Genomic DNA, 26,576 nt, shown 5'->3' on the forward strand with positions numbered 1-26,576 from the left:
TTACTAGGCCGATCTGTTCTCCCGGGTTTTAGTCACACGATGGTCCACTACGCCCTATCTCATGACAACAAGAATTCGGCTCAGGGTATAGCCGTTGGAAAGCCCACTTGTACCGTCGCAACATTACTGTGCCTACAAGAACGTAGATATTCAGTAATTACCAATGTCTGTTTTGATGGCCCTACATGGTCATCAGAGAATGTATTTGTGGTCAGGTCAATGAAGCGGCAAGCTTGGTATATGTCCAAACTGTGTGGGCCATGAGATGAGTCGCGAGATTGTAATCAGGCTGTTCGTGATAGGCTGCGGTCGCATTGCGGACACGAGCCCGCACTAGTCCGCGGCTCTTGTCGATGAGCTGAACGAGGCTCTGAATTGCGCCGATTTCACTAGAATCCAAGTAACCTCCCTTACTCTTTGGCATATAGTAGGTAGAAGACCATATTTGGTTCAATGGACTTGTACCGCTGTATACACGATCTTCTAAACTCAATGTGCTCTATCGAGAGCTGACTACATGTAAAGACATCGCACACAAAATCACGTGAGATTTCACCTACCGTTTGCAACCTGTTCTCGTTGTGCATGTACAAGGTACAGACACTTTCGGACATTCTCAATTGGGCATGTCTCTGGGCTTGGAAATCCTGGGATTGGATGCATGTACACGTAGATACATGTATTCAATTGACTGCCATAGAGGGAGCTTAAAGAGCACATCACATACCACATACTCTGTAGACGGCGAACTCTTTCAATTGCTATTTTTATTGACATGATAAGGCGGCCTTTATCGGCAATCCCCGGCCCAACAACGGCGTCGTCTGCGATTGGATCGACACATCAAGCTTTCCAACAACGCGACCCAGAACTGGCCTCTGTCAACATCACGCCTCAGTAGCTGAGCAAATTGGATCTCAGGATGCACCACCGGGCGGCGATTAAGCAGCTTGGGCTCTCACGGAGCACTGCCGGACGGGCGTTATGGCCTTCGTTGGCGTCGTCCAGGGGGCATCTCCGCACAGCTACAGCTCGCGATCCCCTCAAGGCCAAGAGCCAGCTGCTGAGCTGCGCACCGCGTCTCTCAGTCTCTCGGAGCTTCAGCAGCACAGCAATTCGGCGTAATCAATTCGACGATGAAACTGGAACCTACAGCGAGGCCGACCATGAGCATGCCGTTATCTCGACCTTTGATCTCTTTTCCATTGGCATTGGCCCCTCATCATCTCACACCGTCGGACCTATGCGGGCAGGCAACATCTTTGTCTCAGATTTACATGCAGCCGGCCTGCTAGAAAAAGTCGACAGAATACGCGTAGCGCTCTACGGCAGTCTGGCTCTCACTGGCGAGGGCCATATGACACCATCTGCTCTTCTGCTTGGCCTCGAGAGCGCCGATGTGGAGACGGTTGATACAGACTACGTGCCTAAGCGCTTTGAGCAGATCAAGACAGATAAGAAGCTCTTTCTGGGCCGCGAGCTCGAAGATGACAAGGGCAAAGAAATTGCATTCGACTATGAGCGCGACTTCAAGTGGGAATGGACGAGAAAGCTCCCCCAGCACAGCAATGGCATGCGTCTCATGGTGTTTGACAAAGAGGGCTACATGTTGGCAACCAATGACATGTTCAGCGTTGGCGGTGGATTCGTTGTGAACGGTGCTTTGTCCATCAACCGTCCAGATTCAGAAACACCATCATCAGCCGAAGACGCTGGCTTAGGGTTGTCCGAGGTCCATCAGCAACAGACCGAAGGCAACAGTGGACACCCACTTGACCTGGCGGAGAACATGTACTATAAGGAGATCAGGCGAGAGGATGCGGCAGGAAACCGACGAACTGGACAAGAGATCAAACCCCTGGAAGGAGAGTCGTCGGGTCTACTTACATCTGGCTCCGAGGGTGGCCAAGCACCACCCCCTGTCACCTCCTCGTCGGAAGACGCCCCGGCATCAGATCGTGCGCCTGGTCACCAGCCTCGATACCCCTTCAGAGACGCAAAAAGCCTATTGGCGTTGTGCGATAAGCATAACCTAACGATTGCGCAACTGGTGTATGAAAACGAAAAGAGCCACGGTTATACAGATGAGCAAATTCGCGACAAGGTTTTCCGTATCTGGGAGGTCATGGACAACAGCATCTTGGAAGGTGTCCAAGCACCACCGGATTCAACACTGCCTGGAAGTCTTAAACTGCATAGACGAGCACCAGCGTTGTATAGACGGCTCACAAGAGGGCTGTATCCTTCTCACGCCACCCAGGGCACAGAAACGACACAGGCTCAGCTTCCGGAAAGCCAAGCATTGCCATCAGCTTCAGATGCAACAGGGACTTCAACTCTCACTACGGCCTCGGCACCACCCTCTTCAGGACGAAAGAGCCTCGCTACCAGAAGAAGCATGCCTCTACGAACACATGGCTCCTTTACTCATCCGGTACTACCATCGCCCCGACGACGTACCACATTCCCGGCAAGTAAGTATTATTCAGACTTGATAGTGTCATTCTGAGGAGAAAAAGCTAATCAAAACTGTAGTGGACTACTTGACTGTATACGCCATGGCAGTTAACGAGACCAATGCAGCAGGTGGACGTATTGTTACCGCCCCAACAAACGGCGCGGCAGGCATTATACCCGCGGTGCTCAAGTACACCATCGAGTTCGTTAGCGATGACCCGGAGCGCGACATTCTATCCTTTTTGCTGACAGCTGCCGCCATTGGTATGCTGTATAAACGCGGTGCCACCATCTCCGCAGCAGAGGGCGGATGCATGGCCGAAGTGGGCGTCGCATGTTCCATGGCAGCCGGAGCATTCGCAGCCTGTATGGGAGCGAGCCCTCAAACCATTGAACAGGCAGCTGAGATCGGCATTGAGCATAACCTGGGCTTAACATGCGATCCAATTGGCGGGTTGGTGCAAGCGCCTTGCATAGAGCGTAATGCTCTGGGTGCCATCAAGGCCATTTCGAGCGCCAACCTCGCCCTCAGCGGTGAGACTGGCACGCAAAAGGTCAGCCTTGACGATGCCATTCGGGCCATGCGGGTGACGGCCCAGGGCATGAGAAACGAGTTTAAGGAGACGAGCTTGAGCGGTTTGGCAACGAGTGTTCCGCTTCACATTCCCGTTAGTGTGCCTGATTGTTGAAAACTTTTGCAGCTTTCGATAGAGTTTATTACGATGCCTTCTATCTTGGTACAAAGATTAGTATACAGTAGACGAAACCGTGGTCGGCAAAGAAACTGTGGCCAATAGATGAAACCGTGATGCCGAATTTCCTCATGAGGAATGGAAAGGGGAACGTCAAAAGCTGAGTCTACGCTGCCGCTTCATCCTCCTTATCCCACCCATCACGCTGGTCTTTCGGGATCCGAATAAGAAACAGTGATATCAGCGCAGAAGCGCCCGCCATTCCAATCGTAAGGTAAAGGGCATGTCGAATGCCTCCGAGTTGATCACGGCCGCCATCGTTTGTATACCGTTCAACCGTTCCAGCAAATCCTAGCCCAGTGCTGAGACCGTACATCTGGATGGTACCCATTAGTGACCCAGCAATTCCCTGGTGCTTCCGTGGAACACTATTGCTAGTAATGATCTGTGTCGCCGTAAAGATAAAATCGGGACTGAATCCCATAATGATGAATGAGGGAAAGCACTGAGCCCAATATGTTTGCTGTGCTGGCATTGTAGCAAGGATGATGGTAGCGACCACCGCTGCTATTGCGCCGGTGGCCATGACTACTTGCGCAGGGAGATATCGCACGGCGATTGCGCTGACGAAGCAGCCGCAGGTACCGACAGTGGCAAAGGCAGAGTTGACTGCTCCGGTGAGGAGGTTGGAATAGTGGCGGATGGAAATATTCCAGATTTGGACGTAGTAGAGAAAGATGCCGACTCCCATGAATGACATGAAGGCGGACAAGACCATTGGACCGAATGAAGGGGCTCCCCAGATATCGAGGGGCAGAATAGGCTCTTTTGCGAATCTGCCTTCCCATATGACGAAGAGGACGAAATGTAGAATGGAGACTATGAGAAGAGCGTAGACGTAGGGTTGTTCCCAGCCGACAACAGCTGCTTCTCTATGTTTCTTGTCAGTAAGTGATGATCTAATGGACTATAGGAACTGTTAAGAGAGCAACTTACGTCCAGGAAAAATTGAACAAGACGAGACCAGCGACTCCGAAATAGGCGCCGATATAGTCAACTGTTCCGTCTGCGTCCATAGGTCTGCCGTCAGGAGGCAAGACGAAGGAGCTTGCACCAAAAACGACTGCTCCAAAGATGGCCCTGTAAGCTATATATCAGTATATACTCTCTTGTAACCAGTTTATATCCATGATGACTTACAAGAAGAAGTATAACCACCACCACTCTGTCAATTGTCCAAAAAACCCAGGAAACACAGTCCCGCCAGCTGCACCAACCGGACCCATGGCACCAAACATGCCAACCCAGATATTTCGCATCAGACCCGGCGGAAAAGCAATCGTTAACATGGCGATTAGGTTGGGGACCATGATTCCGCCGCCGACGCCGCTGAGGGCGCGCATGACGATGACGGTGTCTGCGGATCGCATGAAGCCTGTGATGAGGTGGAAGAGGACGTAGATGCAGGCGCCGACGAGCATGGTGTTTTTGTGGCCGTGGACGGCGCCGATGCGGCCGCCTATGAGGACGAATGCGCCTTGTGTTAGTCTAGAACTGTTAGTATATGTGCTGTCTTTGTTGGAATGAGGAGTGAAGATGAGTACGGGTATGATGCTGCGATCCAGACGCTTTTGCTTCCGGGTGCTCCTAATGCTTTCGGAATACCAATGGCGGCTACAAGGCCTGCGCCGTATGGTATAGCCTGTACTTGGCGGTTAGTCGGATTATAGTTTCGAAAGCCGAGATATGAAAGGTTAGCATACTTGAACCAGTTGACAGAAAACGATACAGAAAGCGAAGATGTTATCTCGGAGAGTCGGCTGCGATTTCTTGACCTCATTTTCTTCCACGACGGCGGTTTCTGTGTCACTGTTCATCATCATTGGGCTGGCGTTTGGGTCATTGCCCACAGATTCGAGTTCGGAAGCTTTCGACATGGTGCTTGAAGTGTCTGCTCAATATCGTGCTGTGACATGCTCTGGAGAGATGTTAACTTTCTGCTGCGGGATGCTGTACATCGTATTTATTTTAGAGTCATGATAAGGGATGAGGCAAAAGGAAGAAACTTTGATCCCGAGGATTCCACTTGGGACCCATCTTCCGAAAAATGAGGTTCGACATAGTTGCAAAAGATGTTCGTGTAAGCAGGCGCTCTTTGCGTCCAGCGATTCAAGGGCCAGTTACCGTATTAGGTTGAGGCTCTCCATTGTTGATTAGTGATTCGGGGACTGGTTGTAGTTCTTACCATCAGCTTGTGGTTTAGCTTCGGAATCCTCGAGGATAGTCTTGAGTGTGGTTTAGCCGTGTCCGCAGCGTTCCGCAGCCATCCGCTCCTGTCCGCAGCACTCCGCAGCATCAAGATCAATTGTTGTAGATTACCTGCGGTGTCATCGGACCCCGAACGAGTGCGTTCGCCCCACTGCATTTGCATCTTGTACTCAGTGAAATCGCACATTAATAATTGTATTGCAAGGACCGTTATCAGCTTGGACGACTGAATCAGGAATTTAGCCTGGTCTCCCAAGCTGAGCGCCTTGGCGGAACCCCTGAAGATGGATGAGAGGGTGATGGCACCTCCGGCTGTGGAACTAGGATTCTACAGATGGGAAAGAATTTCCGACGATAAACTGCCTCAAAGAATCACTAGATGGAGGTTTAGAGATGGGCATCTTTGTTATGTAGTTGGGCGACAATTTCTTGCACTTGTCATACAGGCGAGTGAACATGATTTCTAGTGTCGGGGCTGCGATATGATACGAGGATCTTACTTTCAGCTTTTCGGCATAAATAATATTGTCAATATTTATTCTAGACTGATGGGCTAAAATAGCTACATCCCCATGCTTGACAAGTTCCAGATCGGATGATGTCTCTTGGAATCAATCTTGATTGACCTCCAGCTTGATGTCCATCAACATAAAAGGGGAAAGGAATGCCACTCCAGGGGCAGAGATCGTCACAACTCGTAAGGTTGGGTAGCTTATTTTCCCAGCCACAGCATGGTTAAAGCAGTTATGCCACGCGGGGACATTGTTGTTCTTTAACACATCCACAGAGTAGCGCATCCGCCGCAATCGATACTGGTCATCGAAGTCGAAGGTTTGGATCTTAGTGTGAGTGGGATATCCATCGGGGAATGTGGCTTCCAACACTGGCCACTCCTCGCCGTTCTCGCGAACCAAGGGCTCCAGTTCTCGAGCCTTGATGTCTGGATTTTGCTGGAGGTGGAAAGGAAAGTTGAAATAATTCCAGAAGGCATAGCCCACGAACCAAAAGAGATGGTGGATATCCCATTTCGATTCCGCGGTATGAGTGTTGAAAGCTTCTTTAGGGTTTTCTCGGACGTCAACCGTATCTTGGCCGATTTTGCCGGCTTCAGTCCGCGTCGGGCACCACGAGCCGTGGAAATCGCCGAATCTCTTGAAGACGACCTTTTGAGATTTCGTATCGATTGTTACTTCCGCTTTATATGGTCCGGGAAATCCCTTGCTTTCTAATGCTGGTCCTAAAAATTGGAAGCTTGCGGAAAGAGATTGGATGGAGTTCCAGTAGTCGAGGCCACCATTGGCGTTGATGATGCTTTGTAGGAGACTAACTGAGAGTTTAGTGTACATTCAAGGATAGATCTTTCTGTTTCATTGGAATGGCGACAGACCTATTGGAAGACATGATGGGCAGTGCTGATTTTAGTACTGATTGAGTTCGTGCTGATTGTATCTGGAGGTTTGTGGTTCTCTAGATGGCATTTTATATTCGAGCTGGATGTTTTTTCCATAATGAAATTACTAATCTAAAGACTCTAGATGATCAGTTCAATGGTGGATGTGATGTTGATTATAATAATTATTAGTGAACCGAGTTCGCAGGCCCTTGTTATGGTAGGGATATCCAAGATGATACCGATATAATTTAGTGTAGCAGGTCTATCGAAGTACGTTTGTCACTAATCAAGAGCTCTCCTAGATGTTGATTTCAAATAAATCGTTTACAAATATGAAATGAAGTTGCTGGGGACGATTTTACGCCGCGCAGTATACAGAGAGGGGATTTGTCATGCTAAACCAGTCTCTGCAAGTCCTACGCATCCAAGTCATTAGACTGCGGTCCAAGAGGCCTGATCTAGGCCTATTGCTTGCTAGATTCGTGTTAAGAGTTATTCCATTAGAACTTTCAGTGGCATCGACTAGGATACAATTCCAAATTTTATTTCTCCAAGCTTGAACTGGCCGATGAATTCGCTCTCCTGGTCAGAGGGCAATGGGTCTTATCTTGGCTAACATATTCTGCGACCACATGCTGTCAAATGGGCCATTATATACGGTAGGATATTTGTTCGCGAAAAAGATTGGGTGTCAATGCTAAGAAACTGGATTGGAGTGTATGCGATCGCGTATTGTTTATGGAGCATAGATCTCGATGCGCTGACATGGTAGAGCGCCCGATCTAGTACTAAATTGAACAAACGCTCTGTCTTCATTGAGTCGCCAAGCTGATGAGGCTTTCGTCAAGTAGTCCTGCTTACAGGTATACTATTGAAGTCATGGAATGCTTTCTTTGCATCTAAAATTTCCATGTATATTTCTGGGTTATCGAGAGTTAGAACCGTTACCTCTGAACGCTTTTCGCAACATGACTTACCGGCCACTTTCCAGCGCGATCGAAGATACTCTAAAAGCCATCTGAAAGAATCAATCTTCTCTTGAGTTTCCTTGTCTGGATTACCCTGTCCAATTTCCATGGCCATCATTGCCGCTAGATATACGGTCTGCATGAAGAAGATGGGCAAGCCTTCTTCTAGAGGCCCTCCGTTCTCAAAGTCCTTTCGAAGAACTAATGCCGAACGCCCCAAGACTTCGAGAGCCCGCTTGGTCTCGGGAAACGTGTGACTATCTGCAACTATAGCAGAACCGATGCGAAGTTGTTGCCAGTGCTGGTCTTGAAGTAAAAATATTCCGCTGCGAAAGTTAATATTTGCAACATAATACTCTGAAGTTTTGCTTACCAGTAAGAAAACATTGTCTGACAGCAAAATGACAATCTCCGAGCTGTATGCTCTTCTTCCGCGGCATTGACCTGTGCTTCTAGAGTGCGCCGCAATTGTGCTGTATCCTCCTTCAAACACGTCGGACTGTTCGCTTTAGATGAAGCGGCAGATGCTGCCAGTCGGAGGGCTTCGCTTGTCAAGTATGTGGCTTGAGCAAGTCGAGCAAAACTGCCCGTCTTCAGATGGAATGCGGCTGATATCGGAATAGCATCTTTGTGCGCTATGTTCTGTGGATAGAAACATTAGCCTCGACATATTAATACATATGTGGTAACAAGGAAACTATACTCCTTCTATGAAAGACTGGTCATCAATCGGAAGATAGTAGTTGATCTCGGGATCATTTGTGGCCAGATGTCTGGAAGGGTCTCCGAAGTTCAAAAAGCTGTATTTTAAGATTAGCAAAGACCACAATGAAGGCTGAACTGATGTAAATAATTGCTGATTCGGAGTTCTAGGTGACTCACCGATCTAGAGCCAATACTCCCCACCAGCTTCTCCTCTTTTCTTCAACTTCCATCCAGGGTCCATCAAACCCGTTGTTGTTGGTCATTAGCTGATCCAGACCAAGGGCAATGCCATATCTGGCACAGGTGCCGACGGTCCAATATGCGGCAGGGTAAATTGCTTGGCCCATTTCGTACAGCGCAATGAAGATTGTTGCTTGGAGAACCTGTAGGGACATGATGCCCGCGGCCTCGATCTCATGGTGGTACCTTTTTACTGTTCTGTAGAGAGCTGTCTTTGGGCTGTCTCCACGATGAACCGTTGTAGTACAGTAGAGCTTGACACACAGAGCCAATAAGACGCCGTCCGCTTGTCGGGGAGATAGTGGGTTAAGTAAAGAGCTGAAGAAGCGCTTCCGGCAAACTATTGGCAGCCATGAGGCATTCTGAGAAAACAACACGGCAGCTATGTCGCGGATTTGTTGAGGGTCTCCGACGTAAGCCGCAACATCACTTGGCACTGGAAGTTCTAGGCGAGGGATTTCTAGCTGGATGTCGCGGAATATCCTAGGCGCTAGGAATTGGACAGCTCTCGCTGTATCGAACGCTGAATCCAGATATGGTGTTTGTTCAACCTGTGGAAGTGGATGGTAATCGGAGAAAGATGAGTCTTCTCGTAACGGCTCGTCATCCCAGACAATTTCAGGAGTATACGAGCGCTTTGCTGGGGGTCTTGGGTAGCTGCAGTGCATGTCCTTGCGGATGCACAGTTGACATGCTGGAAAGACTCTATCACAGCGTCTTTTGCCACGGCGACAGGCATGACAAGCGATCCGCGAATGAGTCGCAGTCATCTTTGCTGATACCACTTGGAAGAAACAGTTAACAAGAGATAAGTTTGTTTATTCGATAGTATTTAGCAAGCATTGTGCCAGCCTAAGGGTGTCTCTGCTGCGGCAGCTGACAAATGAGGGCGCCACCACTGGATTTATGATTAGTATACCAAGCAGCAGCTCACTCCACACGGACTCGGTGTTTTATGTATAGCAAGTAAGTAGATAGGTGAGTTCAGAAAGAATGTATACTGTGAGCATTGTGATAGACATGTAGGATAAGAACATGCAACTTAGCTTAGTATATCGGAGAGGCGATCTAAGTCTCAAGGCTAGATTCAGATAGCGAACTACCTGTCAGACAATGATATATGTTCTGAATCAGGCGCCTTAGAAACAAACCGAGCTCTCTGTCTATGGTTTGCTAAAAATTCGACAGTGTTATCCAATGAACTAGACAAAAAAAAAAAGCACCGTCTAGAGCTGAAACAAGAGACATGACAAGCTGTAGGCCGTGCAAACAGCGTCCTTGAGCCACAGAGTAAATGGGCCTCGAGTCTCAGTCAATAGTTGATCAATTAGGTAACTCCACGAAAGAATTTGTAGGAAGACAAGAACCTAAGCAAACGATTATAGGACTTTTCTCAACCTTAAGTATCAGCTCTAGAAGCTATTGCAGTATAACTAAACTAGAATATACTCTACTTAGCGGGTTTCTTCGCCCTTCCTCCGAATCCCCATCCTATTTGATGCGCAATAGTGATAGATACCTCCAAATCATCTGCCCACGCCCAAACCAATCCTGGATTCTTTTGGAACATGCGGCCCGCAGCAATCAAGTCTAGCGGCGTATCATCAGCCTCATTACTTCCTTCAATGATTTTCTGTGCGACCTCCCCCGTCTTGATGCTTCCCACTGAACTAACAAGCATCGTATCTCCTACTGCTGCTTTAATCTTCTTTGCAAACGGCGCCTGGTATCCTGGTCCACCTATGACCTTTTGCAGAGCGTGATTGCCGCCACTCGACACATCCAGCACGTCAACGCCACGTTGGGCGAAGAGCTTGGCCAGCTTGATGCTCTCGTCAATATTCCAACTTGGCCCTCCGTTCCACTCTGGGTTTGTGTCCAGCCAATCGGTTGCGCTAATGCGCGCAAACAAAGGCATCCCCTTGGGAATGATTTGCCGCGTTGCTTCGACTAGTTCTAGTGCTAGACGAGCACGATTCTCAAAGCTTCCGCCGTACTGATCAGTCCTTTTGTTAACTGCCGGCGACAGAAAGCTTGAAACGAGGTAGCCGTGCGCAAAGTGCAACTCAACGACATCAAAGCCCGCGCGGAGGGCACGTCGAACAGCGGAGAGAAAGTCATGCTTGAACCGCGCAATTTCTGCAAGACTCATGGAGCGTGGCTTTGGATAATGTTCGTTAAAGGGCTCATTGCTAGGCCCTACGACATCGTCAGGCCAGCCACCGACTTCTTCGGTTGCCGTTGCGCCAGAGCTGAGCCAAGGCGCAACTGTAGAAGCTTTACGACCGGCATGGCCTAATTGAATGCCAATGCGACCATTTTGACTGTGCGCAAAATCGACATGCTTCTTCAAGGCATCGACGTGGGCGTCCAGCCATATGCCCGAGTCCTCCGGCGTAATACGACCATTAGCCTGGACGGCGGTAGCTTCAATCATCATAAGGCCAGGCTGCGAATTATTTAGTGTCGATTTTCATTTTCATTTTCACCAGGGTAATGGAAAATAATAGAAGTTAGAAGATTGTTCAAAAAGGCAGTCTTACACCGCGCTGAGCCATCCCCCCATAGTGGGTGATGTGCCAAGGTGTGTGAAACCCTTCATGTGCGCTGTATTGGCACATTGGGCTCACCCAAATGCGATTCGGCATTTCAATGTCGCGAATTTTGAGAGGAGAAAAAAGCTTGGGCACAGGTTTCCCAGATGCCTGAATTTGTGAAGCGCTCCCCGGAACAGGGTCTTGCTCGGGGGTAAAGAAAGATGCGTCTTTGGCAGCAACATTATGGATTGGAATGGAGCATTTGGCCTTCTTCTCAGGGACTGGAGTAGCGGCACGAGAAACGGTGATACCGTGATGAGGGTGACAGATGTGAGGGTGAGAGATGCGTTGCGTAAGATAGGCTGCCATAGTGTCTATACGGTGTAAGATGAGTATCTGGGCACAGTACGACGAATCTGACAAGATTTCATTTATTGTAAGGTAAAAGAGAAGGTTATATAGAAATCTCGTTCTAACTTCTTTCTCGCATGATTCCCAGATGCGAGGACTATCATGGTGATTTAAATACCTACTGATATCATCGGCATGAATAGCGTAAGAACACAGATTAGAATCCGGTGGCTTCGCTATATGATGACGATGTGACGTAGCGAAGGATTTTAACGGAGTGGCATTGGCTGATTCTAAACTGCTCATACCTCTCGGGCGTTGAGGGGAAGAAAGTCGTAAAAATGGCGTCCTATTTAATAAAAACATGGAGATCTCATCTTGGTACATATTTTCGCTTGGAATCTTCGTATGTTCTATAGCCGCAACCCTCTGGGATAGAAATGGAGCGCTAATACACGTATGTGGCTGTTTAGGGACTACCTCTTTCAACTAAGGCTTGAGGCGTCGTCAATTTTAAAATATTGGTGACATTAACTACACTTACTAAGTGGCCGAGGTGTGCATAAGAAACTGCCCGTCGGAACAATAGCATGAAGAGAGGTGTACGCGTTGAGGACGTGAATACCATATGTTTCAGCCATAGCCTTCTAGAAACCATTGAGGAACAGTTTGCCCCTGTTCTAGAATGACATTCATCTTCGTGAACAGCTGACCAGTATCTCACAAAGCCAAAGTCAGGGCTTGAATCCTTTCGCAAACATCCTCTCGCATACGGTTTACCCTCCAGTCTTCACAATTTTGCCTATGAGTGGCAACGGTGACATGTACGTAGTTTTCCTCCGGGTTCAACCTCTCCCACCCGCGGGCATTCAGCTGTTGGCTGACACGCGGCGAGCTTCGCAGAAGGTGTGTCTGTCAAGTTTGAAGAAGTGATCGGTGGTGCCGATTTCGCATAAACTCTTTCCGGCCGACCTTGCCATTGGCATTGAAAGGAAGGTGTACACTCATCGTAAAACTATATAGCTATACCATCTTATTGGTATTAGTTTAGTTAGCTATCGTCTACGGAGTAGTTTATGTTACATTCAAGATGAGTCATAGGAAGCCTTAGGTACTCTCAACCCTCTAAGATGCCCTTGTCAGATTCGCCTTCACTGCATGCTACATATATCTTTTTGGGCTATAGTACAAGTAGACAAAAGCAGCTTTTCTATATGCATGCTACGATTGTAACCTTCCTTAATCGCTTGAGAATCCGACTGAAACAGTAAAGGCTGATGTAGGATGCATGTGATTGTCGATCTTAGCTATGCTAGAATTAAGCTTATGTTTTTAATCTAAAGCCTTATCGGTAGGCAAGACTCAATCTTGTTCTACAGATGGAAAAGATCACTTAAATTGTAGACAGATCAAGAGTAAGCATATACAATTATCAACAGATTATTGTATAATTTAATTAGGCATCAAGACAATAGTAAATGCTGAAACAAGCATACGCAGGTGTTGATCGCCAGAGCTGCCTGTTGTTATCCCTGAAGCAAGCAAACTGTCGCTGTTGGTTGTTACCACTTCCTGCATATTGACCGAAGCTGAAGCTTCCAGGTTGAATATGACTTGTGAAAGTATTTCCAGTTGCGAAGCTCGCAGTATAAGAGTTCCCTTCCCAAGTAACTAAACGTGCCGGGTTGGTAGCAAAGGCGATGTTTTGTGAAAATGGTGCCACGTTTGACTGAGAGTCGTCCGCGTAGTAGGCAACAACACTAACACTTGCCGACCAAACGTCAGGGCCACAATTAGCAAGATGCACTCCCCTAGAGATAAGTAGCGCTATTAGTCACATCTTCAGTCGTTTAATATTAGATAAACGTACTCGCCAGCTAAAGCGCTGGGAATAAGAAGAGCGACTGCTCCTAGTAGAATGGCGCTGGGTTGGAACATTGTAGAGGTTTGATGTAAAAGGAATTGAATAGAATTGCTATTGCTGAAACCAAGGAAGCGGCATTTGGATACTCTTTATATAACTTGTTTACACTCAAGTGCATCTATAGCTTTCTCTCCTATATTTAGAATCGTGTGAACGAGAACGAGACTACGAAGTGAATTCATCTCCACCTATGGGAGGTGTGCGGGCGCCTCTAGTCCTCTTTCCAGGCATAAGTTGTATGAGTTTTATCCGCCGCAGCAAGCAGAATTTGATTGGCCCTTATATGGAGTAGGGCGACGGGTCCATGAGGCGCGAAATGAAAAGCGACAGGCAAATCCACCAATTGCTTTGAAGGCTAAGAGAAGCGAAAATATGACACGCAAATCCACTTCTGCGTAGGATCGTATTGCGCGTTCTTCTATCACTCTCTCAGTGCAGAAAAACAACACACAAGGTTAGAAACAGAGCTTTTATTTGTTTGGGAAGATCTAAATAATGCTTGATGCGAGGGAGATTTGCGAGTCGCCTCTATTAACCTTGACGCTGCTTACAACTAGTAGATCACATAGCGTTCGTGCAATCTTGCCTACATGCCAAGCATGCCTATATTTCACATGGGTAAGAGCGAGCATCCTTTCTCCATCGTTCTCGTTCTAAGAAGTCCCGTCTCACGTTAGCCACTAGCCAACAACTTGCGAGTGAACACCAGCTGCAGAATACTCTCTTTTGTCTATTCAGATCATAGACATGAGATAACTCCTAGCTAGTTTCATCTGGTGAATCGAGTAGCCTTCCTAACACACATACGCCCATGTCCATTAACAAATACGAAATCCCTTCACGCCTTTGTCGCTATTCTTTCTCTTGTGTGGGGTTGCTGTAGCATCCAGTCTTAAAACTGCTTGACTCGGTTTTGGGTGGACTTGAAGCCAAGCGCCAAGGCTTCCAAGACTCTTTTATGCGCCTTTAGCATCCCTCATCGTAAGCAGCTCAGCCATGCGTCTGAGATGTATTTCCCTAGATGTGTTAGTCACTGCGGACTCCCACACCATGAAGGCGCCTAGAAAGAGCTCATAGACTGATATATACAATTGCCGGCGCAATGGATTCTGCCAAGTAATATCACAGCATATGTTTAAGGATTAGTTTGGTGGTCACATATCCGGGTGGGGATACTCTCATCAGCAATTCTCTGCTTATATAGACTGTGTAGGCTTTTTCTTCTTCATTAGTTTACTTCTTTATTAATTCTGCTCTTCTGGTCAGGTATTTTCTATCATTATCAACATTCCTTCTTTAGAAGAAACTATCAGTTTTGATGTACTGTTCCAACAATGCCTTTGTTGTAGCTGCAGCTGTAGCTGCAGCAAAGTTTTGCCAAATCTTATTTTTATGGCTGTCCGCATAGTCACACACACCCTTAACCACTATACAGGGCAGCTCGTCCCAAATTCCCGCACCCTCCATCTCTAATGAAAGAATATTATAATGACTTGCAATAGTATCCCGCTGTTCAGCTGACTTGTAGACTGTGTCGCCGGAACCAATGCGGCCGATAAATATTAATGGCGCTTGAGCTTCTTCCGGTCGATTCTCACTCTCCAGCTGTTTCTTCCTCTCTAAGCGAGTTCGTTTCACGAGGTATTCATCATTACAGCCAAGTTCATCACATGATGAGTTATGACATGAGGCACAGATAGGGTCTACGTTAGTACGACTATGAGAGCAGGGACACTCGGTTTCAAGCCGGTGTTTATGCTGGTAGTCTGCTCGAAACAAGCGGTCCTTGTGAGATCCAGGGTATCTATAGTCGCGGTCAGGCTGCCTTTCCACGGCCAGCGTCTGGATTTGCTCCAAGAAATATTTTGCACGCTGCTCCAGTGTTTGGCGCCAACGTGATGTCTCTAGCCGGGAAATCATATTTCGAATGCCCTTCGTTGGTCGGCCTAGGCTGGCTTCAATGCCTTCTTTAGGTCTGAACCCTTCCGGATATTGCCTTCCCAAGTCGTATTGTACAATAGTTCGGCTAATAATGACATCTCCCAGCAGCATCTCACCTTTCCCGTTGGGATTGGGAACGCCGCCACATACTCCCACCAGAAGAACAAGTTTCAGTGAAGAGTAACTAGAACGTAGGCTAGCAGCAGCTCCTGCTGCGCTTGCCTTGCCCATTTCTGGCAAAAGAACGAAAACGACATCAATGCTTCCCATGCGCCCAGTTGTATACGTATTAAGATCCCCCTTTGCCTTGCCGTAGGGGTCACCACCATCTTCGTCCCAGAAGCAGTCAAACAAGAGGGAAACAGCGTCGTATTCGAGGGGTAGCGCGCAGATGATGGCCACTTCAAATTCGTCACGGCTCGAGGGACGACCAGGAATTGTGACGATCTGCTCACTGATCTTTTGAGATAATGGCTCAGTGTTTCGAAAGAATTTGCTACTGCGGCTGAGAAGATTATCCCGTTTGTTCAATGTACCAGGATTGGTGGAATTTGTCATCGTTTTTCTGAAAACTATCGTTGAGAAGTTTGTTGCTTCAGGTATTGCGATGGTACGACTCCGCTTCGAATTTGGCCAGAATTCTCGTCTCTTTCCCCGATCATCCGGATCACTATCAAATAATCCATTACGTCGGGTTGACGTAGCTCCTAAGGGTAGTTTCGATGGAAGAGGCCCAGGGGACTCTGACCGTTCCCTCTTCCGTGTCGTGCATTCCACCAGAGATAGTTCAAGTTTTCGGATTATGTGCTGGTATAGCTCCTCTCTTATTTTCATATCTATGTCTTCCCCGTTGGCCATCTCATCTCGGAGGCTTTTGGCTATCTGGCGATGTACGTTCAGACATCCCACGACTGCCTCTATGTAAGAATCGTTTCGCTCGACTTCCATGCGCTCGACACACTCAAAAAGCTTTGCCCAGGTTTGCGTGTTTTGTTCCCCATAGTGAGAGTTAATATTAAGCGGTAGGTTGTCTCCTTCTTCAATTTCAATCAACAGCTTGGCGAATGAAAGCAGGACGGGATGGCCAATACGGAAGTCACGAAACTCATCTGAGTCTTGTAACTTGGAAGAGAAGGACAGATACAATAGATCTTTGTTGGGGCGACCGTCATTCGGAACAAGAAAATGGATTCTTCTCGAGTCCAATTGGGAGTCGAAAAAGTCAAGGAGACAAAATCCGAGCTTCACAGCCAATGCTCGCTTTTCCTTGAGATTATATCGGATGAGGGACGGTTTGCTGATGAGTGAGTGGCAGCTTAAGGGCTTGAAATTTCCATTCGTTATAAGTTCGTCAAGTGAAAGCTTTTGGATAGTTTTTAGGGGTGGCTTTCCCATTGTCTGCCAGGCCCAAACTCCAAACAGCTGATGCTCTTGGATGGAAAGGTGGAGCTCCTGGCCTTGACCTTGAAACTGCTTTAGTTCCAGGCAAACATCGCGCAGTTCTTTGATGGCCTTGTCATCTCTGATTGGTAGTTAACACCAAAGATTTACAGCCTAGCCGAGAAACAGTGAAGTGTGTACTCACTCAACTGGGGCGCAAAGTGTTTCTTGCCAGGTTCCAGAGTTAGAGCAAGATGACAAGAGTAATTGAAGTTCGGGTAAACGACCCGCGTCTGCTATCTCCTCTGATACCTTCAGCAAAACCTCATGGCTGATTTCGCAAGTAAATCGTTCAAAAAGAAGGTGAAAGACAGCGGACGCCCGACTTCGGAATTGTGTGTTCTTCCAAGGCGTACTCTTGACATTTCGACTGGACCCAACCACTGGTCTGAATTGATTGGCAACTAGTTGGGCCATATACTTGTTGAAGCCAGTGATTGTTTTTAAATCTTCTCGCCGACTTTCGGGTCGATAACGGAACAGGGTATGGTTCGGGCCACCAACCAGGTCAAATACCTCTTCATGTTCGAGTCCATCAAGGAAATATATCAACCCCCAGAGGTGCGGGTACGAGGAGTTGCTGTGCAAGTCCTTGTTTGCCCGAAATTCGATATCCACGAGATTATTTAACAAGCTGCACACGCTCCTAAGCTGAGACCAGCAGGGCTGCAGGTTATCATCAGACAGTTGGATGTCAGACTCCCGGGGAAGAAATACTTGGCGCAGCTCAGTTTCTAACGCCATCACCTCATAATAGGCACGGTCGCTGTACTCTGGAGCCCTATCCCACGTCTCCGGCAGCTCATCGCAATAGGCTTTCTTGTCTATCAAGAGGGCTCCTAATCGTTGCAGCAGGTCCCACTCATGGAGCTCAGATAGGTATGGCATTGTATTCGGGAAGTCCAAACCTACATTTGCCAAGAGGCCTAGGTGATGATTAGAATCGAGACCGAATCACTCGCCGCAGTCTTGACTCAGTTTCCAAAAAAAGACTCATGTAACCATGCATATTGTGAGCAAATAGTACTCAACCAGGCTGAAGCGTCATGCATGATGCTGACCAACTCTTCTTGGAGATGCGGGGTATTATTATTCCGACAGGACGAACTCTCCAATAATGTGACAATATGTTGGTCATCAGCTGAGGGTTGACTTGAACATGGTGCCTAATTTTGGCCTCCTCATCATCGTCATGCCGCTAACGCCGCAGGCCGAGGATCGCATATACATTCTGGCTTGTGAGTGTGAAGAGTTGTTTAAAAAACATCTTTCGAAAGGACACTCGCCTATAATCACAAGTCTTCTAGCGGAATATCAGCAACGATTCTCAATATGGACAGCCTACTTGGGTGTTTTCGCACGCCCTAGTCAGTGCCTCGACAGAAGACTCCAGACTTTACATGATATTCGAGATATTGTTTTACGTCTGTTGGGGTTGTTGAGGAGATCTCTATCGCTATGTTTGTGCATCAACTCACTCGCTCTCGTGTAAATATCTCCTGACTGGGATTGTAGTTGAGTATTCTGGTACAACCGCTACTGATGATATTGAGATAAAAACTCAAGACACTGAAGAAACCTTAAAATCGGGTGTGGAGAAATCTCAAGACACAGAAGAAACCTTGAAATCGAGTGTGGAGAGCTTGACCGAAATTGAGGAGACACTTGATCGACTCAATCGACTGGGTGTTGCGATCCGACAGTCAGCCAGACTGAATCTCAATCACCGAGTGAAACTCTTCACTCAGAATGTCAATGTGAAAGATTTTGAACACTTATTCACAACCATGGTCCAAGTCCTTTACCCCAACGCACACCCATCCTTACGGAGTCGTCTCGCAAGGTCCATGACGGACAGGTTGGCAAGAATAGTATTTCTTAAGTCTCGACAACTTGCTCTAGCAACTCGACGAAACGAGCAGCCACAGCAGATGGCTGATATTCCTGAAGATGAGGCAGTGCAAGAGGAGGCAGCTCCTACCGCACATATTGCACACCATCTGCCACCCCCTGTTATATCACAGCACTCGTTTCCTCAGCCCATAGGTCCGCGTAGTTCATTCTCCGACCTATCATCACTGGACACGGGTCTCTTCCGATCTAGGCTAAACAATATATGGCGTCCAAAGTCCAAAACTCGCAAGACATCTTCTACCCAAATTAAATATGACAATTATCCACGGCCACCGGATCAGTCAGAGGGTGAGGTCGTAGTTTGCGAATGGTGCGCCCAGCCACTTAACAGAGAGGATCTAGATCCCACGAGATGGAGGTAAGAAGGAACTCAACCTATTCTAGCCAGAAGGTCTAATCTTGAGACGCAGGCGACATGTGGATCGTGACTTGGAACCCTACATATGCCTTTCAGAAGAGTGTGCTGAGTCCTCCGCAGGATTCTCGACCTTTGAAGACTGGTCTGATCACATGCAAACTCATGGTCAGCGATGGCATCAAGATGTATACCTGATGCCTTCATGGATATGCGCTATATGTGAAGATGATCACAACACTTTTGGAGACCCGGAGAATCTTCATTCACATATGCAAGAGACGCATATTGACCAATTTTCTGCCGAACAGATTCAAATAATCTCACGACGAAGTAAGATTTCTGGACGGAGATCACTGAATGAGTGTCCTCTCTGTTGTTTTCAGATTCGAGACATAGATCTGGAAACGAAAGTTGTCTCGCAGAAACGAGCCGGAGAGCCATTAGAGGGGAAGAGTAATAAAACTACACGAACAAGTATTGATAGGAGTTCTCCAAAGCCTTATGCAAATACGGACAACTCTACGACTGAATCTAGTTCTCAAGAAGCCAAGATTATGACTCAACATATTGCTTCTCACTTGCAAGCACTGATGGCCCTTACCATCCGGATAGCTTCCCGACAAACCGATCAATCTGTCGCTATGGAGATAAGCAGCGATGTTGTGGATAGTGATGACGCCTTCTCTTCATCCCGCGACGAGGATCACACGAGCGTGGAACCTGACCCTCTCACATCTCCAACAATTCCATCCTCCCAAGATAATAGCACTAGAAGATCGAATGATGATGGTCTTCAACAAGTCATTCCCCCCGAGTCTGAAGACTTAGGGAAGTGGGGTGACGTGCCTCGTCAGGGCGAGGTCTTGGCCGAGCTTGAAGTGCCTGCTCTTGAAGTATTGACTGCAGATACTGGAGATACGAAAAAGGAGACTCTCATGGGTTCTGATGCTGACTCCAGTGACGAGAGCACCGTTGACGATGACGTGTTATCTAACCAGGGAATACCCATACAAGACAACCGCCGACCTAACGTAGATGACACGTTTTTCCAGCGAGCCAGCCTTGTGCGCAGTTCGACCCCGCGAGGATCCCTCCTTACCTTGATGATGGAACAGAATAAGCGTTTGCAAGGTCTAGGTGATCGTGCCTCGCAATCGACCTTGGCCGTTCCTCAATTGCACACAGCCTCCAACGACCTCTCGCTACAGGACTCACCAAAAGACTCTGATGAGACTCCTTTCGCGACGGAGGGATCCATAAACACTGCCCCCACGCTGACACAGGGGATCCCCATTGTTGGCAATGCCAGCGATATGCAAGACCAAGCTGCTCTCTCGCCGCGCACAACGCGTCGCCATATGCTTGAGAATGAGCTTACCGAGTCCCTGCGTCGTCACTTGCTATGGGAGCGACAGCAAAGAACTTCTAATGTTATATTACAGGATAGTAACACCTCGGATCATGTAACTGAGGATAAAGGCTGTGATGACCCAGATCAACCTATGGAAGCGCCATCCCTAGATTTGCAGGATGGCTTTACTTTTAGTAATGATGACTTTACTTATTTTTAGTTATGGCAAACTATGTTAGGAACTTATTTCCGCCATGTGTAAGTCGCCCATTGTTTCCTTCATCTCTATGCAACATGGCTTATCCTAACGTTCCCTCTTCTAGAAGGCACTGCGCTATTGCCAGATCACTGGTCGCCAGTCATATTCTACTATAGCTGATTCCGTTCCCTGGCCAGCTCTATTTTCGGTCTTTCGAGAAATACAAAAACGCGGGCAGTTTTTAAAGCTTAAGCTACCGAAGTTAGGGTTGACAGACGTTTGGCCAGATATTATTTGTACATGTGCATGATGCCTTTTACTTTACAGAGCCTCTGCCCAGATTACATCCACTCCTTCAAGAGCTCCTCGCACAATTTCCATAAGCGTTCTCCGGTACCACGATTTACAAGTCCGTCAAAGATGTAGTCGGCCCCAGTTCCCCATTGCCCCCATGGCTCGATATAGGATCCGTTTTTCCCGCCCTGCTCGAGCATCTTCGTGTCGGCGACATCAGCGAAGCCTGCGAACAACAGAGTGAGGCCGCCGTAATGTTGTTCATAAAGTAGCGGAGATGTCAGCCACTTGACGAGCCCGGGCTGGTTGCGTTGGAATTCGGACTTGACAGATCCTGGGTGGAGGGAGAGTGACAGGAGGCCTTGCGCTGCGAAACGCCGGGCGAATTCATGCGTAAACATGACCAGCATGGCTTTGCTCTGCGGGTATTTGGTCATAGCTCCCTTGAAGCCACCCAACTCGTGCATGTTCAGGTCATCCCAGTTAACACCGTCAGGCTTGGGCGCCGCTCGATGGCCTGAAGACGAAACGTAGACAACTCTCGAGTGGCCGGACTTGGCGTCAGACCTCGCGGCTGTCGTAAGACAAATGGGTGTTAGAAAGTGCTGAAAGAGGAACGGACCGAGCGCGTTGACACCAAGATGCGTCTCGAATCCCTGGACAGTCTTGCTTCCGAACGGCGCCCCTCCGAGTCCGGCATTGTGCCACACCACGTCGAGCCTCGATTCTTTGGACAAAAATTCGGCGGCAGATGATTTGATGGTGCTAAGGTCGTTGAGATCAAGCCGGAGGAAGAAAATATCGCCTCGGCCTCGTTTGACAGTCGGGTGAGGAGCGGCCGGCTCGGACTTGATCCTGCGGATGGCTTCCTCTGCCTTCTCGGCTGAGCGGCCGGCAATGTAGACGCGGCCGTTGAGATTATACACGGCCTTTGCGGCCTCGAAGCCACACCCAGACGAGCCACCTGTAATAATGAAGACGCGGCCAAACTGATCTGGAATATCTTTTTCAGTAAAGCTTGGCTTGGGTGGGAAGGACTCCCTCCAGGTTACAGGAGGCATCGTGGCGATGCCAGTCTTTGTTGGACAGAAACATCATCTGGAAAGACAATCAACATTTAAATAAGTGTCGAGTCTTTGATGAAGGAAGACAGCATTGACAGAGTATGATGATAAGGTTCAAACTTTGAGAGGCTCTTAGTCGAAGCTTCGGATTCCCGCGGCCGCGGGGATCGGCGGGTCCACCCGCGGGTATCTCAACTCACATGTCCTCGGCCGCCGCTGTCGTCTAGACTTTACCTCCTCTTACTTCACAATTGACAAAGTCGGACTGGCTTAAACGGATCTGGGTTGAATAATGGCAACGGCGTGTGTATCCTGTAAAGTGCAGAAACGGAAATGCGACAAAGCGACACCAAAGTGCTCACAGTGTTCAATGTAAGGCGTTCGAACTGCACAAAGGCGGGGAGACCGGCCCCTACTGCCAGATGACTGACCACCAATAACAACACCTTAGTCGATCTTGCGAGTGCGTCTACCCGCGGCGGACAAGCAGAGTATCGCGGAGAATTTCGTCAAATCAGATTGATCGTGACGTTGTGGCCGATAACAACTTACCCTCAACTCGCAGCCTCCTCCATGCCGACCGTCCTTGCGAACCCCAGAATGCCAACGAGCTCTGGGCGCCGCGGGTAGAGTTCCCATCTGTCTATTTTGTTGACCGATACGTCTTCCAGCAGCATCGTATCCACGTCCCGACAGCCTGTCCCGGGACCGATGCGTTTCCCACCAATTTCATAGGAGCAACCCAGGTGGAGCAAGACTCGTATGTCTCGGCCTTCTTCAATGGAGTACACAGATGGCTGCCTGTTCTCGATGAAGAGCGCTTCCGCGCCCGACTACTGGGGAAGACGCCCACGGAGTTGCCCGCGGATGTGGCATTACTTCTTCTCTGCATGAGGCTCATCACCTCCGCACCCTCCGAGTCGTCACGAAACGGAACCCGCACCGACCTTCACCTTGCAGCCAAGCAGGGATTTTTGAACATGGAAATGGCAGGTGTCCTGTCTGTTGAATGCCTGGAAGCTGGCTTGCTCATCTCTCTCTACGAGATTAACCATGCCATCTACCCATCCGCATTTCTATCCGTGGGTGCTTGTACGCGCTACAGCCAGGCCATGGGTTTTGGAGGACCAAACGCCTTGAAGCTGCGTCCTCCATATAATCGCAGCGAACTTGAAGAGAGTAGGCGACTGTGGTGGGCCGTTGTTCTCCTAGACAGGTATGTACCATTTGGGATCTCTCTCGATTCTAACACCCCCCTCCTACCCAGTAGCTCGATTTTTAGACATTTCGCCCATAACGCTCAAGGCCATCCATATTAGCTTCTAGCCTAACAGTTGCGTAGGTATCTCAATCTCGGTTCTCCAAGTCGACTCGCCTCTGTCTATGATCCACCAGACGATGGCAGTATGGTCATTTATGATGATGTACGATAACAATATCTAGCGCACGGCCTCAATATCGGTGCTAATCTTTGTGAAGTCTCAAGAAACAGCCATCGCCAACAGCTTTGGATCCAGCAAGCTCGGACAGCGTGACCAAGGTTGTCCTGCCTTGATTGCACAAGCCACTAGACTATTAGGAAAAGTTCTGCGGCACACCTCCCATAACTATTGCTCTGAAACGGATTTAGAAGCCCAGTGTCTCGGACTCGAATCGTCGTTGTGCCAACGGCAAGAAAAAGAATCCTCACAACTGGGCCGCACAATAGCCTCGCTTATCGATGCCGCAGAGACTGAAGCCAGGAAGTGGGCAGTTCCTATCGAGGAACAGCTCATGATTTGTTATAGGTAAGCATACGCAAATACTCCATATCATCGTCAACTCACACACGTTTAGTTCTCTCCTTGCTCTCTATAACCACTACAAGGCCTGCAAAGGCGACCATACGCAGTGGGATGAGCAGACATTAGTCGCTGTCGAAAGAACAAGGGCGACTGTCATTGGGCGGTGCAGAGAGCTCCTTTCTGACCCAGTAACCAGTTTGGAGAGCATCTCGCCCTTCTTCCTTCACTGTATTTATATGATTGCCATTCTAGGCCAATCCGAGCCGCAGAGCGCTATCGCGACAAGAGATGTACTTGTGAAAGCACTTAAACGCCTCGAGCGTCGCTGGCAAGCAGCCGGTGAGCCCAATGTCCTGTGAATTTGCTACTGCCTATCTAACAAGAGTTGAAATAGGTGTCTATATAGAGATACTCGAAGCTAGAGAAATCCTACAATCGCCTTGAACACCACCCGTCGCTATTACAACTAGTCGTATCAATCCAATGCAATGAATATCATAAACCAACTCCCGTCAGGTTCGAAATGCTATTGATCTTCTGGATTGTCTTCTTATTTGAGGCCTCACCTTGACAACTTATCCCACACTTCACCGTCTTATTAATTCCCTAGGCATTTTGGTGGGATGTACCCCGTAGGCTCAATGTCGTCCGACTTTAGTTACGGACGAAGGATCGACCACGCCTAATTCCCTTAACGCCGGCGTATCTCCTTGTTAGAATGACTACCATCCGGGTTTGCACCACGTTAGATTCTGGCTGCCTATTAAACTTGGATATCATGCTTCATTGCTTTTGGTAATCTGATGTTATGCCTGCATATTGTACATCTCTATCACTCCAGAGCACGTCTGTCCTGATTGAGTAAAAATGGTCTTCCCGAGCCCTGGGTGCCAAACATGCCGAAAACGCAAAGTCAAGGTAATTCATGAATCAAAATCATCTCCGTCATGGAAAACTAAAAATGGGCAATTGATGATAAAAACAGTGTGATTGTACGAGACCTCTGTGCCAAAGATGTCGGACCGGCGATAGAAGATGCACCTGGGACTCGGACGAGCAGACAGGTTTGCACTTTAGGAGTGAAAACGCGTTCGCTATGGGTCTTCAGCGACGTCCACCAAAGACAAGTGGCAGCCAAGCACCGGGGCTTATGGGCTCAGGCTCTACTTTTTCACTGGTATCAAATAACAGCAGAATACAGCCAGCGCTATCGCTGCCATTAGAGATGCACGCACTCTATTATTTTGCAGATAGCGTTTCTACGGAGAGGCATATACTAGGGAATGGCGGCCCTGAATACAGTCCGCACGTGCTTCATCATTGGGAGTTGGCTAAGCCAGACTCTTGTCTCCGTCTCGCGTTGGAGGCCTATTCGCATGCCCTGATAGGACGGAAAAGGGACGTGAGACCAGCCCTTTGCCTTTCCCAAAGAGTATACGCAAAGGCCGTGGAGGAGATCCAGAACGCCATGAGTACAATATCGAGTGATACGATTTATCAGGTGATGCTAGCCATGATGCTAATGGGCGGCTATGAGAACATCATGTACTTTGCCAGAGAATATACGGCACCACCTCCTAACGCCGTCGGTTCCCGTTTCTAGAAGAGCGTCTGCCATGAGAAGGGCGCGGCTAGCCTTCTCAGTGCACGCCGCGAGAGAGGCTTCGCAGCAGATACAGAGCTAGATAAAGCAATTCGGCAGAAGTGTGTAAGTGAACCTAGCAATTGATATCACGAGCTTTATGGACACCGTACGCTGACATGCAGCCCATGCAGCTTCGTATCATTATTCTTCGGGGAGGAGCAATGCCAGCTTGGTTAGAAGATGGCTCGGACTGGGGCGAAGAAGGACACGAGCTGGAGCTAGACTCGCTCATAATCCGTGTTTTGACGTTGAGAAATAAGTCGATATCTTTCCTGAGAGACATGGACAACGCAGACCCAGAAATTGTCAATGAAGTTAAGTCCATTGCGATGGAAGCATACGCGCTCGATTATGATCTCGCTTCATGGCCATTGGGGCTTGCTCAAGACTGGAGGTTTCAAGTTAGCCGCACTCACCCACAGCCGAGTTTGAACGCAGTAAATGCCCGTGCAAACACCCCCTCGCATACTTACTCTTCGGTTGGCCATGCAGCAATATGGAATCGATACCGCGCTCTTCGTCTGATCACAAATAGCATTCAGAAACGGGCTTTCTTCGCACTCAAGTCGCTATCTGACGGTTACATTGTGGATGAAAATATGCAGAGGTGCCAGGTTAATATCAACAATCTTGCTGTCGATTTGCGCTGTGGTGTAGAGTTCTCTCTCACTTCACAGGCCCCTGCTAGAGGTGCAAAGGTTACCACATTTCTTGACGAGCCTCACCCGAGTATAGCTGCATTACTAGCATGGCCGCTAACTGTGGCCGTCAGCGTTGATGCCGTCGAGCTTCCAGAAAAGACTTGGTTGAAGGGCGTCTTGAAGGCTGTTGCACGATCTTTGGGGCACACGCTACTTGAATCCGTTAGTGACCATGGAGAGTTCAAATTTTGACCTTTGTTGTCCTTTAAGAACAACCACGTTGGTATTTCGAAGGCTTGGACAATTTTCCAATATATTAATGGTGATTATAATAAACTTAGAGACGGAGAATATTCACCATAGAGTAGACTCTTAGGGTAGACATTAACACAGTATTTACCTCCAAGAAT

At 48.3% G+C, this 26,576-nt stretch overlaps 11 protein-coding genes across 11 annotated transcripts; 4 read left to right on the forward strand and 7 right to left on the reverse strand.

Moving 5' to 3' along the window:
• The first annotated feature begins 648 nt into the window (after window positions 1-648).
• M431DRAFT_514153 (hypothetical protein) lies at window positions 649-3,317 on the forward strand. The gene is made up of 2 exons (XM_024920161.1): window positions 649-2,474; window positions 2,536-3,317. The coding sequence occupies exons 1-2, from the start codon at window positions 923-925 to the stop codon at window positions 3,144-3,146; spliced, it is 2,163 nt and encodes a 720-aa protein (XP_024767462.1). The 5' UTR covers window positions 649-922; the 3' UTR covers window positions 3,147-3,317.
• M431DRAFT_101422 (hypothetical protein) lies at window positions 3,316-5,086 on the reverse strand (the record flags this gene model as incomplete). Its single annotated transcript, XM_024911324.1, has 5 exons — window positions 3,316-4,081; window positions 4,146-4,289; window positions 4,350-4,697; window positions 4,754-4,851; window positions 4,913-5,086. 5 exons carry the CDS (start codon window positions 5,084-5,086, stop codon window positions 3,316-3,318), a joined length of 1,530 nt encoding a protein of 509 aa, XP_024767463.1.
• A 942-nt stretch (window positions 5,087-6,028) lies between these two features.
• On the reverse strand, window positions 6,029-6,818 carry M431DRAFT_488233 (hypothetical protein; the record flags this gene model as incomplete). The annotated part of the gene is made up of 2 exons (XM_024916542.1): window positions 6,029-6,740; window positions 6,805-6,818. The coding sequence occupies 2 exons, from the start codon at window positions 6,816-6,818 to the stop codon at window positions 6,029-6,031; spliced, it is 726 nt and encodes a 241-aa protein (XP_024767464.1).
• A 514-nt stretch (window positions 6,819-7,332) lies between these two features.
• Window positions 7,333-9,519, reverse strand: M431DRAFT_514154 (hypothetical protein). The gene is made up of 5 exons (XM_024920162.1): window positions 8,661-9,519; window positions 8,482-8,578; window positions 8,152-8,420; window positions 7,788-8,104; window positions 7,333-7,730 (listed from the first exon to the last, which is right to left on the reverse strand). Exons 1-5 carry the CDS (start codon window positions 9,491-9,493, stop codon window positions 7,654-7,656), a joined length of 1,593 nt encoding a protein of 530 aa, XP_024767465.1. The 5' UTR covers window positions 9,494-9,519; the 3' UTR covers window positions 7,333-7,653.
• A 534-nt stretch (window positions 9,520-10,053) lies between these two features.
• On the reverse strand, window positions 10,054-11,766 carry M431DRAFT_129381 (hypothetical protein). Its single transcript, XM_024912402.1, has 2 exons — window positions 11,267-11,766; window positions 10,054-11,172 (listed from the first exon to the last, which is right to left on the reverse strand). Exons 1-2 carry the CDS (start codon window positions 11,627-11,629, stop codon window positions 10,174-10,176), a joined length of 1,362 nt encoding a protein of 453 aa, XP_024767466.1. The 5' UTR covers window positions 11,630-11,766; the 3' UTR covers window positions 10,054-10,173.
• Window positions 11,767-13,067: 1,301 nt separating this feature from the next.
• On the reverse strand, window positions 13,068-13,549 carry M431DRAFT_101461 (hypothetical protein; the record flags this gene model as incomplete). Its single annotated transcript, XM_024911325.1, has 2 exons — window positions 13,068-13,422; window positions 13,482-13,549. 2 exons carry the CDS (start codon window positions 13,547-13,549, stop codon window positions 13,068-13,070), a joined length of 423 nt encoding a protein of 140 aa, XP_024767467.1.
• A 1,142-nt stretch (window positions 13,550-14,691) lies between these two features.
• Window positions 14,692-17,845, reverse strand: M431DRAFT_525887 (hypothetical protein). Its single transcript, XM_024920643.1, has 2 exons — window positions 17,062-17,845; window positions 14,692-16,998 (listed from the first exon to the last, which is right to left on the reverse strand). Exons 1-2 carry the CDS (start codon window positions 17,802-17,804, stop codon window positions 14,832-14,834), a joined length of 2,910 nt encoding a protein of 969 aa, XP_024767468.1. The 5' UTR covers window positions 17,805-17,845; the 3' UTR covers window positions 14,692-14,831.
• Window positions 17,846-18,108: 263 nt separating this feature from the next.
• On the forward strand, window positions 18,109-19,892 carry M431DRAFT_68130 (hypothetical protein; the record flags this gene model as incomplete). Its single annotated transcript, XM_024921753.1, has 3 exons — window positions 18,109-18,376; window positions 18,483-19,188; window positions 19,241-19,892. Coding segments are annotated over 3 exons (1,626 nt in total), but the record flags the coding sequence as incomplete, so codon positions are not given.
• A 1,069-nt stretch (window positions 19,893-20,961) lies between these two features.
• On the reverse strand, window positions 20,962-22,093 carry M431DRAFT_525889 (hypothetical protein; the record flags this gene model as incomplete). The annotated part of the gene is made up of 1 exon (XM_024920644.1): window positions 20,962-22,093. One exon carries the CDS (start codon window positions 22,091-22,093, stop codon window positions 21,080-21,082), a length of 1,014 nt encoding a protein of 337 aa, XP_024767470.1. The 3' UTR covers window positions 20,962-21,079.
• An 893-nt stretch (window positions 22,094-22,986) lies between these two features.
• Window positions 22,987-24,324, forward strand: M431DRAFT_501716 (hypothetical protein; the record flags this gene model as incomplete). The annotated part of the gene is made up of 5 exons (XM_024918052.1): window positions 22,987-23,312; window positions 23,439-23,520; window positions 23,576-23,883; window positions 23,933-24,219; window positions 24,275-24,324. 5 exons carry the CDS (start codon window positions 22,987-22,989, stop codon window positions 24,322-24,324), a joined length of 1,053 nt encoding a protein of 350 aa, XP_024767471.1.
• A 423-nt stretch (window positions 24,325-24,747) lies between these two features.
• On the forward strand, window positions 24,748-26,562 carry M431DRAFT_525891 (hypothetical protein; the record flags this gene model as incomplete). Its single annotated transcript, XM_024920645.1, has 4 exons — window positions 24,748-24,798; window positions 24,866-25,465; window positions 25,487-25,588; window positions 25,657-26,562. 4 exons carry the CDS (start codon window positions 24,748-24,750, stop codon window positions 26,416-26,418), a joined length of 1,515 nt encoding a protein of 504 aa, XP_024767472.1. The 3' UTR covers window positions 26,419-26,562.
• Between the last annotated feature and the right edge of the window lie 14 nt (window positions 26,563-26,576).

The sequence above is a fragment of the Trichoderma harzianum genome, assembly GCF_003025095.1.
Source record: "Trichoderma harzianum CBS 226.95 unplaced genomic scaffold M431scaffold_33, whole genome shotgun sequence".
NCBI lineage: Eukaryota > Fungi > Ascomycota > Sordariomycetes > Hypocreales > Hypocreaceae > Trichoderma > Trichoderma harzianum.

Excerpts from the sequence above, each read along its gene's own strand:
- M431DRAFT_514153 (XM_024920161.1), top strand. The coding sequence starts at position 923 with ATGCACCACCGGGCGGCGATTAAGCAGCTTGGGCTCTCACGGAGCACT. Across the intron at positions 2,475-2,535 it reads ACGTACCACATTCCCGGCAA|TGGACTACTTGACTGTATAC; the intron begins GTAAGTATTATT and ends TCAAAACTGTAG.
- M431DRAFT_525887 (XM_024920643.1), bottom strand. The coding sequence starts at position 17,804 with ATGCCATACCTATCTGAGCTCCATGAGTGGGACCTGCTGCAACGATTA. Across the intron at positions 16,999-17,061 it reads ACACTTTGCGCCCCAGTTGA|AGATGACAAGGCCATCAAAG; the intron begins GTGAGTACACAC and ends ACTACCAATCAG.
- M431DRAFT_514154 (XM_024920162.1), bottom strand. The coding sequence starts at position 9,493 with ATGACTGCGACTCATTCGCGGATCGCTTGTCATGCCTGTCGCCGTGGC. Across the intron at positions 8,579-8,660 it reads GGAGTATTGGCTCTAGATCG|CTTTTTGAACTTCGGAGACC; the intron begins GTGAGTCACCTA and ends CTTAAAATACAG. Across the intron at positions 8,105-8,151 it reads CAGACAATGTTTTCTTACTG|CGGAATATTTTTACTTCAAG; the intron begins GTAAGCAAAACT and ends TAACTTTCGCAG.
- M431DRAFT_129381 (XM_024912402.1), bottom strand. The coding sequence starts at position 11,629 with ATGGCAGCCTATCTTACGCAACGCATCTCTCACCCTCACATCTGTCAC. Across the intron at positions 11,173-11,266 it reads GGGGGATGGCTCAGCGCGGT|CCTGGCCTTATGATGATTGA; the intron begins GTAAGACTGCCT and ends AATAATTCGCAG.